This window comes from Leopardus geoffroyi, chromosome E1 (genome assembly GCF_018350155.1).
Source record: "Leopardus geoffroyi isolate Oge1 chromosome E1, O.geoffroyi_Oge1_pat1.0, whole genome shotgun sequence".
NCBI classification, from domain to species: domain Eukaryota; kingdom Metazoa; phylum Chordata; class Mammalia; order Carnivora; family Felidae; genus Leopardus; species Leopardus geoffroyi.
This window is the reverse complement of record NC_059330.1, coordinates 3,646,639-3,657,457: the sequence shown is the minus strand read 5'-3', so window position 1 is coordinate 3,657,457 and position 10,819 is coordinate 3,646,639. Positions and strand designations below refer to the sequence as shown.

Sequence of the window (10,819 nt, the reverse complement as noted above, 5' to 3'; positions counted from 1 at the left end):
GATGGATCCCAGGGACGGCTTTGTGGGGACTGAAACACCCATTGTCCCATCTGGGAGCATTTTGGCTCCAAATCGTGCACGGAGGCAGCAAACCTTAGGACTCTCTCCAAGCCAAGTTGCCCTTTTCTGGTCTTTTCTGGGGTGGGCAGGGCCCTGTTTTGCTGGCGCGTTCTAAGACCAGAAGCCATATTCCTTAAGAGTTGCCTGAAGACTCCCCAAACTTTCCGCCCCCCCCCCAACATGCTCAAGCTGCCAATAAAGACCAGGAGACAGCGAAACAGTGTACAAGAGTTTATTTAATTGATATCTGAACTTAGTTCTATCATGTAGGGCCCATGTTACAAGTTCCGTCTGGGTCCATTACAACTCTAACAAAAAACAAAAAACAGAAACAAAAAAAGAAACTTAAAAAAAAAAAAAAGAAAATCCACAACTTTGTCCATGTCATTAAATATATTCATATATAATAACCATAATATATTAGTATGCATTGGAAAGGAACACTGACCCAAACAATATGTCATGGTCAAACTAAACATTTACAATTCCGAGCGAACAGAACTCAGAATGCAGGAGGGATCTGGGGGGGGGGGGGGGGGCGGGGAGGGATGGGGCGACGGGAGTGCCTTCAGGAGAAGAGCGGTCCGATGACGTAAGTGGGGGTGGGCCAGCTTGGTTTGGGCTGGGGGGTGAGGCCCCACGAGAACACATTTGGACACCCCTAGTGTATGGCGTGGCCGTGGCCCGTGGCCCAGCGACCCCGTCCACGGGTCTGGTTCACCCGCTCGCCAGTCTCTCTCTGGGAGGGGCTGGGGGCTTCCTTTAAGTATTGACACCCTGACATTTTCCAGTGCCCCCAAGGGGCCATTTCCTGCTCCCTTGGGGACTCCTTGATCTCAGCCTTATTCCAATCTGGGGCAAACCCAAGGAAGCGTGTCCCCTTTTCCCGCGTGCTGCTGCGGAGGCTGAGGTCCAGGAGGACACGAAGGGCCTTGGGGCGCCACAGCCGTCCCTCCCGGGAGGCATCGTTCCTGTCCCTGGGCGCCTGGGGCTGCTCTCAGGACAGAAGCCACCCCTGCAGGCGAGTCCAGGGACAGCACCGCATCCCTCCCCCCCCCCCAACCCCCACATCGTTAGTGTTCCCGGGCGTCGGTAAAGCAGGCACTCTGCTGTCAGGGGCTCCAGACCACCCAGCAGGTGAGAAAAAGGGCAGGTGGGCGACCTGTTTTTGTTTTAAAAACTAGTCAGGCATGGTTTTCTTCGAACACCTACGTAGCACAACTCTGGTTAATACACTGTTCAAAGTCTAGTTCCATTTTACATCCCTTCCTAACTGTACAAACCGGAACGCCTCAGTTCCTGCTGCCCTCTCCTCCCAGGGAGGCGGGCGGCCGGCAGAGGCTGCTTTCCCGAGGACGGGGCCCTCGCTGCCGGAGCCGGTGGCTGGAGTCAGAGCAGCGGAGGGCCGGGTTCTGGCCCGGTCCTCGAGATGGGGAACGCAGGCTGGCTGGACCGAAGTCCCCAGCCCCTCACCCCCACGGGTGACCGGGGGGGGGGGGGGAGGGCCAGGCCACGGGTGGATGGGTCGGCTCCTACCCTGGGGGTGCTGGGCAGAGGCCGAGGCCGGAGGCTGGTTGAATTTCGAGCAGGCCGCTGTCGCCTGAGGCCTCCAGGGCAGAGGGGGCCTCGGAGACCAGCAGGGCCAGCCCCTCTGTGGACGTGGTAGGGGACACCGAGACCCAGGAGGGCACAGCCCTTCTGGGCAGGGTGAAGAAGCCAGGCCAGCGGGAACAGAAACAAGACAGGGCCCTGGTGGCGGCGTGGTGCCTTCCAGGGACCGGGCGCAGCAAGTGCGGAGGCCCCAGGGGCCCCAGACAGGCTGCCGGCGCTCAGCGAAGCAGGCTGGGCCTCGAGGAGGGCCGGCTGCCTGCAGGGGACGTCCCTACGCACCCAGCCTTGGGCCTCGCTATTCCTTCCCAAGGCGGCTCTGCCTTCTCCCTGCCCTCTTAGGCTTCTCTCCCAGTCTCTCCTGGGATCCCTCCAAACACCCCCAGGCGGCCAAACGTCCTTTGCGTTAAGTCTCAGGATTCGCCAAGGCCTGCCTCCTGGGACCCGGAGCCGGTTTTACGCCCTGCCTCCCCCATTCTTGCCACCACCTCTCAAGAGGTTACCGTGCCCGTCCCTCCCTTCCCCCTCTGTTCCCCAGGCTGCGCGCAGTGAGCAGGGCCGGGGTCTCAGCCGGGGGCGCCCCGTCACAGCCTGCTCCGGAAACCGGGTGCGTCGGCCACAGGGTGGTATGCACCGAGGGGCAGCGTGGCCAGGAGGCCTGGTTCTGGAGCCCGAACCCGGCCCTGCCTCTTCCTCGCTGGCAAAGTGGGGTGAGAATCCCTCCCTGTCTCGGGGCTGTCATGAGGGAAATGTGACAGCACGTGGGTAAAGTGCCTGGCACGGAGCAGGTGCTCAGTAGAAGGCGGCCGCGACGCGGGCCAATGCGGGGGAGGCAGAGGAGACCCAGACCGCGAGGGGCCCAGCTTCAGACTCGGTAGGACCCTTCTGAGCAGGGAAAATGAAACCGATTTCCTGACGGAGAGGGGAGCCAGGTCCGGAACTCGGTTTGGCGGGGACGAGGACGTGGGCCGGAGCCGCTGGGCAGTGCAGAGAGCTCCAGGGCAGGGCGGCAGAAGGCCCCAGGGCTCAGGAACGGGCTCTGCGTGAGGCGAGCGGAGGGTCCGGGTGCTGCGGGGCTAGGCCAAGACGGCTATGGAGGGCAGCCCGGGGCCGGGGGGCGGGAGGGGGGGCCGCAGCAGGCATTCTTGGTCCAGCAGCCTCTGTCCCTTCCCCCGGGGAGAGGGGGAGGACCCGGGAGTGAGGGCAGTCACACGAAGTGGTCACGGCTTCCTTGGCCCACGGGAACCTGGTCATCCCTGCCCCGGCCCGCCCGAGGCTCGCGCACCCTGGCACCTCGCTGAGCCTGCAAACCCTGGCTGGCCTCGGCAAGCCCCCTCCCCCCAGCCAGGCCCAACTGCCTGTGCAAACCTGCATTCCACGCTGTCCAGGCCCTTCCCAGCAGCTGACGTCATTACACAAATAGTGTCACTGCCCCTTCTCCCTCCCCTGGAAAATGTCATAAAGGGGCTGGTTCCAAGTTTCCAGAAAGGAAACTCTCTGGGAGGTTTTGCCTCCGCAGTGCCTCCTCCAACAGGCAGCTCTAACGTGAGGCGGTGACCACCCGGCTGGGGCTGCTCAGGGGTGTCCTTGGGCCCACTGCCCTCGGCATGGGCCAGAATTCCGGGCCGGCACCCATCGCGCAGCTGGGCGGTGACAGGCGCGGGCTCCGCGAACTAGAACCCCCACCCCACCCCACGACCCCCCTGGAGGACCGACTCAGCAGGTGGCAGCGGAGGCCACAGGCCGCCCGGGGACTGCTGGGAGGACACACCGGTCCGGCCGCCCCCGAGTGCCTGCAGGCCCCTTCAGACGGGGGCCCAAGTTGTCGCAGCCAGGGGTCCCGTGTGGGGATCCCCAGACAAAGGAGGGTCAGGGGGAAGGAGGGGCGTCTCGGTCTTCTGTGTCCCGGGTGGTGGGCGGCCGGGCTCGCTCGGCCCCCGGCCCCGGGTTCACAGTTCTCACGTCCCCTTCTCCGGGGGCCACCCCACCTGCGCGGCTGTGCGCCCGCCCCCCGCCCCCCTCTCTGCGCCCCGCCCCGCCCCGGCCGGGAACAGGCGGCCCCGCCCCCTCGTCGGCCCCGCCCCTCCCGGGGAGCGCGCCGCTGCTCTGGAAGGAGCCCGTGAGGTAGCTAAGTCTCGTCCTCATCTCTCCCGCCCCGGGCGCGCGGCGGGGGCGGGGCGGGGGCGGGGCCGCGGCCGGAGCCCCGCCCCGCTACGGCCCCGCCCCCTCCCCGCCCCCCTCGCCCGGGAAAGCGCGCTGGCGCTCGCGCTCGCGCTCGGCCCCGCCCGCCCGCCCTCCCGGCGCGCCGCTGCCTCCGCGCTAGGCCTTCTTGCACTTGCCCTTCTTCTCGCGCTGCTGGAACTTGCGCAGCCGCCGCGCCCACGTGTCCCGCCATTGGATCACCAGGCTGCTCTTGTCCGCCACGATGCCGCTCTGGTCGGGCGAGTCCTCCGCGTTGCCCAGGAGCAGGTACTTCTTGAGGGGCTTGATTTTGGGACACTTGCAGGCGATGTCCCGCGAGCGGATCCACAGGCTCTGGTCACCGCGGCGGATGCGGCTCGTGCCCTGCTTGTACACGGAGATGATGTTCACCGTGAACTTCCACCAGTCCCCCGCTTTATCCGCCTTCAGGATGTGGATCTGGACCGCTGCAAGGAAGCACAGTCGGGGTAGTGCGCCACGGGCCGAGAGCGCCACCTGGGCCCCCCATTCCACCCCCTGGTTCCTGTGACCCACCACCCCCGCCCCCCACCCTCCTCGAGCCGAGGATGGGGCAGCCCACCTGACGGCGAAGGAAGACGAGACCCACAGTTGGAAAGTGCACAGGGTACCCCACTGGGGAACGCGTGGGTGGTGCGGGAGGCTGTGGAAACCCACCTGCTGACGCCTGGACCGGGGCCGCTGCTCCAACGAGCCTCACCCGGTGCCCAGCTTGAAGCTGCCACCCAGCAATGCCTTTGAGCACAAGCCCCCTCTGGGTCCAGGAAGGCCAGGAGAAGCTTACAGGAACTGACCGCCCGTCCTCCCAGCCCTCTGGGCAGAGTCCGCCTGCCCAGGACAGGTGTCCTCTGTGAGAGCAGTGGGGGCCACTCCTCACAGGCTGGGCGGGAACCCCTCTCAACCTTCCGCCATGGCTTTTCCAAAGGCTCCAGTCATTTAACATCGAGCCTCAGGACCAGACGCACCACCTTGCCCTTGACCCAATCGCAGAAGACCATAATGGGATCTCGGTGCCAGTGCCGAGTACCGTGAACCTGTCCTTCCAGGTGGCCGTAGTCCCCTTTCAGAGTCCAGGGTCCTCTGGATGCCCACCTCCCATGCCCGCCAAGCTGCCTCCCCCCTCCTGACCCTTCCCAATTACCCCCCGCTCCTGATTCTCTGCCAGTATTTCCTCCTCCGGTACAGGGGTGCCCCACCAGAGCCTGCAGCAGAATCCCCTGGAGGGCCTGTCAAACACACAGTGCCTCGCCCCAGAGTGTCTGATTCCATGGAACTGTTCCAGCCCCCCCCCCCCCCCGGGGCCTGCCTCTCTCACAAAATGCCAGCTGGTGCTGACACTGCTGCTGCAGGAAATACACTTGACCCTAGGAAGTGTTAATAAAGGTCATTTCTGCACGACATTAGGTATTATAAAAGTAGGAAGAAATGCTTTGTAAAGAAAAAGTGGGCAGGGGAGAGCTGGGCTCAAACACGTTGGTGAAATTCTGGGTTAACCAAAGTCAAGAGGTTTCCTGACTGCGGGACTTTTCAGAGCCTTCAATCTACAAAGTGTGTATGTGTGTGTGTGTGTGTGTGTGTGTGTACGCATGTGTGTTGGTTTCCCAAACAAAGGTGATGGCAGACCTCTCTGGCTAGCACGTCTCAGGTTAGCAGAGCCCCGTGGGGTCCATCTGGGGAACTACTGGGGGGACGTACAATCAATCATTCCAGGGGATAAAGGGAGGGGGTCTCTGTGCACTAACCCATCAAGGAAAACCTGGTCATCTTCCCCATCCCCATGGTCAGAACAGAGGACATCCCCCTAGCCGAGCCCACCGGCCACCCCTGCACCCTTCATCTTTGGGCCAGGCTGAAAACTGCCCTGGCAGGTGAGTGGACCTGAGCCGTTCTGGAAAAGCAGCAGCAGCAGATGACAGCTGAGGAAACCGAGTCACCGGCAGGCTCAGCCGCTCCGGCAGCCATGAGGACATGTCCCCAGGGAATACCAATCGGTCACCCCCTGCCCACCTACGGCTCAGCCGGGCGTCCCGTGCTGGCCAGCCTCTCTCCGGGTCTGCCACCGTCACCCCCGGGGGCCCCGTGCCCCCCTTCCGTCCCTGCGCTCAGCCCAGGACGACGGGCAGGTTCAGGGACGGCTGGGCTCAGGGGAGCAGCGAACACCACCCCACTCATCTTCTGGGGCGAGGGAAGTGGCAGATTTTCCCAGATTTTTATTTCAGCTGTTCCTGGACATCCTGAACTTTGCACTCCAGTGTGAGGGCTCCAAAGAATGGCTGCCATGGCAACCGTTTCCATGTTTTCGTCACCAAGGGACTCAACACTCAGTGTGAACTCCGAGGTGGGGTGGGGAGCCCTCCAGCCTGCAGAAGTGGCTGGGCCGTGTGTTTGACTGTGCAGACGGGGGTCACCGTGGCAACTGAGTGCCCCTCGGCTAAGCGACGGGGGAGCCAGCGTCCCTGAGAACCCCGGTTTCCTCTCCGTAGGACTGAGCTGAATACACAATGAGCCTCCCTCAGGATGCCACTGTTTCCCTGTGTGCGACCGCAGACCCCTGGCCCGTCCATGCTGGCCCCCGCCACCACCCCCCGCCAGCCGGGGGACCCTGGAGAACGCGGCTGTGATCCCAGGCACTGAGCGTCTGCTGGTGTTACAGGCTGAGCTGTGTCTCCCAGATTCATATGATGCAGTGCTAACCCCCCACCCCCGTTTGTCGGAGAGGGATGGTGCTCGGAGACAAGGTCTTAACAGAGGTAATTAAGTTAAGACAGAGTTATTGGGGGCGGGGGGACGGCTAATCCAGTATGACTGGTGTCCTCGTGAGGAGAGGAGATCAGGACACAGACGCACAAGGAAAGACCCCACGAGGACACAGCAGGAAAACGGCCGCCAGCCGGCCAAGGAGAGAGGCCTCAGGAGAAGCCAGGCCTGCAGACTCCCGGGATCTCGGGCTCCCGGCCTCCAGAACCGTGAGACGATACGTTCCCGTTGTTTAAGCTCAGTCCGTGGTACTCGCTTCTGCAGCCCTGGTGAGGGGTCCCAGCTGTGCTAAGGAGAGGCCGGAGAGAGCCGGCTGGACAAGGTCAGGCCTCGGGCCGGCCCTCCAGGCCCCCAGGGGCCCTTCTTTGTCCCCGGAGCTGCAACAATGCGGTCCTTCACGAAGCAGGAGACCCTGCCCCACCTCTCCTGGTCTGGAGTCTCCCTCCCCTCAAGGAATTCCCTGGAACAACGGGCAGGGCGTCCAAAGCGGCTGCCCACCCCACCCGTACTGGCCGGGCCTGAAGGAGATCCGCTTGGCACTGAGGACGCAGCCCAAAGCGGGACCCAGCCCCGGACACCTCACCGTCCCCAAGAATCCGGGGCCAAAGCAGTGGACGCGGGTCCTCCTCCGACCCCAGTAGCTCCCTGGCCTTGCGGTGGGACGGCACGGGGCGGGGGCGGGGGCGGGGGAGGGTGGCGGGAGGATGCATGTGATTATGCTGGAAAACATCCACAGTTCCGCTGCCCTTGGCGACGCCTCCGCACATTACACAGCCCACCAAGTATGAGCCGCACACGCAGCGCACGGGCCAAGTCCCTGCAGCACATATACAGCTGAAAATATTCAAAATACACACTGAAACGGTGACCTCAGGCAGACCTGCTCCGCACGCCCGGGAGCGCACCAGGCACAGCCCAGCGCCAGGCCCGCCGGCCCTGCTGGCCGGGAGCCCGGAACGACTGGGGTCTCCCAGCCCCCCCCCCTCACCCTCCCCCGCCGAGGCACTGCCCCACCGGGACGCCGGGCACAGCAGCCATGGGCAGCCCTGCCCGCCCAAGGACCTCGGTCCCTGAGGCTGTGCCCCTGACGCCCACATGACACTCACTCCCGGCCAATTAGCCTCAGCCCTCAGGACGCCTAAGCCCCCACCGTCTGTGAACCGATGTCCTCAACTGACCTCAACGAGGACAGGATGGGGGGGGATCCGGTGAGGATCCCTCATGGTGCAGTCAGGAATGAGAGAGATGGGATTAGCCCCGGAAAGGCAGACCGTGAGATCAGTCTGGGACGCTAAGAAGCGTGCTGGGACCAGCCGGCAGGAAGAGGGACCCAGCCGCAAAGCCACAGTGGTCCTTCTCGGAGGCAGATGCTGGCTGGGAGGGGGAGCCTGGCCCCCACGCTGCTGGTGCCTCGGGCCCCTCTGTAAGCGATGCGCGGCCGCATCCCTGGCTCCACACCGCCAATGCCGTCCCTTACTCTAGCTCACCCACAGAATGCGGGCTGAGGCTGGGCAACAGTTGCTAGTAAGCTGCTGTGCTCGTCGCTTGGAGCCCTGCTCTCCGCGCAGACAAAAGCAGGCATCGGGGTGTGGGACCCGGAGCCCGCGAGGCGGGATGGGTGAGGGCGGCTCTGGAAAGCCCAACCGAGCTGGGGCACCCGTGGGCTGCAGACTGGAACAGACGCCCGTGGAAAAGCAAGGAGAGAGCTCACAGGCTCCGGGGAGCCGGGAGCTGGCCCCCCACGCCCCGGGCCTACAGGCCGGGCTGCACTTTGTCTCCCGGCCTTGGAGTCCCGGAGTGCCCCACGTCTGCAGCCAGCAGCCGAGCTCCGTGAGCAAGGCCGCGAGCAAGGCAGGGCCGCGGCCACCCCATGAGCAATGCCGGGGCTCACAGGAAGGACCTAGTAGCCACCCGGGCCGGGCTGTGATGACTGACTTCTTTTCTAATTCAAGCCTGTTGCTGGGCGGGCAGGGGCACGCACCTCCCCATCCCGTGACTCCAAGGGGTGAGAGGGGGACTGAGGGCCAGGCCGGGCCCCTTGGCTGGAGTCAGCAGTAACGGCCTTGGCCAGAGTTGAGCTGGTCTGGCCAAGGGGCGGGGGGCCAGCCCTGGGGGTCCTCTCGGCTGGGTGGGGGCATCCAGGCCACGGTGCTGGCTGTCCACGTGTCCTTCTGTAGGAGCAGACTTCGGCCGTCCTTCCCAGAGCTCCCCGACCTCCGCAGGGTCCCAACGCGAGGAGACTCTCAGGCCACCAGAAGCAATCTAAGAAGTAGGACGCTCCAGGTCCTGTGCCTGGGTTCCTCCAAAGGGGGCCCCGCTGCCCTAGGGCAGGCAGCCTTGTTCGTCATCCCAAGCCTCGCTCCCCGGCTCCAGTCCTGGCCCAGGAGACTCACAGCCTGTCAGCTCTGGACCCTCGGAGGACCCGTCCTCCCGGCATAGCAGGAAGTAGCTCCAAGCTGACTTATGTCCCTGCTTGCAGGTTTGGGGGACCTCCTGCTGGCATCAAAGCTCCCTCCCGGCCTGGGCCAGGTTCTAGGAAAGCTCTTTCCTCAGCACAGGGCATATATAGTTGCTCATTCATCTGCTGGGGGAGGGGCTCTGGGGGAGGGCTCCAGGGGATAGGGCTTTGGTGGAGGGCTCTGGGGGATGGGGCTCTGGGGGAGGGCTCTGGGGGATGGGGTTCTGGGGCAGGGGGCTCTGGGGGAGGGGCTCTGGGGGAAGGGCTCCGGGAGAGGGGTTCTTGGGCAGGGGCTCTGGGGGATGGGGCTCCAGGGGAGGGGCTCTGGGGAAAGGCTCTGGGGAAGGGGCTCCAGGGGATGGGACTCAGGGGAAGGGCTCCGGGGGAGGGGCTCCAGGGGATGGATCTGGGGGAAAGGCTCTGGGGGAGGGCTCCAGGGAATGGGGCTCGGGGGAAGGACTCCAGGGGGAGGGGCTCTGGGGGATGGGTCTGGAGGGGAGGGCTCCAGGGGATGGGGCTTTGGTGGAGGGGCTCTGTGGGATGGGGCTTGGGGGGAGGGGCTCTGGGGATGGGGCTCTGGTGGATGGGGCTCCGGGGGGATGGGGCTCTGGGGGAGATGGCTGTCAGCCATCTTTCTCTACCCACCAGCCTTCAGCCCTGGGACACCTCTGCGGGGAGGCTTCCTGCTGGCCGGAGGTCTCCTGGATTTATGGACTGCTCAGGGTGGGCCCCCAAGGGCGTCCCAGCAGCTGCCCCTCCCAGGGAGGCTTGGGTGGCCAGCCCATAGACTCCCCCCCTCCCAGCCATACCTTCCTGTTGGGCCAGTCCAGCCAGGGAAGGCTTGTCACCCATCTGTCTCCGAGACAGCAGCCAGGACGAACGGGGGAGGACACTAACCCCACAGAAACCATTAAAACCATGCAGCCCCATAAATCTCCTGGTATAGAAAGTGTGTCATGAGCTGCAGCTGCTTTTATAAAATGCAGCTCTGACCACATGTTTCCCAGGCCCCCGTGAAGGTAAGAAGCAGCCGAGTACAGCCAAGTCCCGTTCTCGGAGATGCTGACCTGCCAGCGGGGGCCGGAGCAAGCGTGCGGGGTCGGGGGCGCGGGGCATCTGGGCGGGCCGACGCACCCTCGATGAGGTGTCACCGCCTCCCCCATGAAATGAGGTGGAGAGCTGGAGGCTGGCTGCGGCCAGGGCAGGTCACCAGCCACAGCCACCCACAGGGGTCCTCAGGCTTCCCGGGGCTGCCCCTCCTGCGGCATCCGCACGTTGACGTGAAGGCTGCCTCAGTTTTCCCTGCCAGGTCCTGGTGCTGAGGCTCCATTCTTGGGAGAGGAGAGGGGGTCAGGTGCCTGGGACCATCTGATTGCACGGGGGTCCCCGGAGGAGGAGGGAACGTCCGGAGATCTGGGAATCGGAGAGCCAAAATCTGGGAGCCCTGTTCCCTGGGAAGCGGTCCCAGTCTTGCCTGGCCACCTGCACCCACCCCCCCCCCCCACACACACACACCCCACCCTCACAAGTGTGAAGGGGTCGGGAGACTGGCTGCCCTGCCTGGAGAGAGGCTCAGGCAGGAGAGTGGACCTAAGCCCTGCCTGCTCGGCGGGGCCCCCTCTCCCACGCAGGAGGAACCCCCTGTCCCCCATCCCCTACCCCTCACCCGTGGCGTGGCCACAGCTCCAGAGTCATCCGGAAGGATGGCCTCACACA

At 64.4% G+C, this 10,819-nt stretch overlaps 1 protein-coding gene across 4 annotated transcripts in view; it reads right to left on the bottom strand.

Annotated features, from left to right (window-relative positions):
• Positions 1-276: 276 nt before the first annotated feature.
• NTN1 (netrin 1) overlaps positions 277-10,819 on the bottom strand; it is a 192,933-nt gene continuing 182,390 nt past the window's right edge. For all 4 annotated transcript variants that reach the window (XM_045490402.1, XM_045490404.1, XM_045490403.1 and 1 more), the window contains exon 7: positions 277-4,316. In XM_045490402.1, coding sequence (XP_045346358.1) covers positions 3,988-4,316 — 329 coding nt within the window. In that variant the 3' untranslated portion in view covers positions 277-3,987. The remainder of the gene's footprint in view (positions 4,317-10,819) is intronic.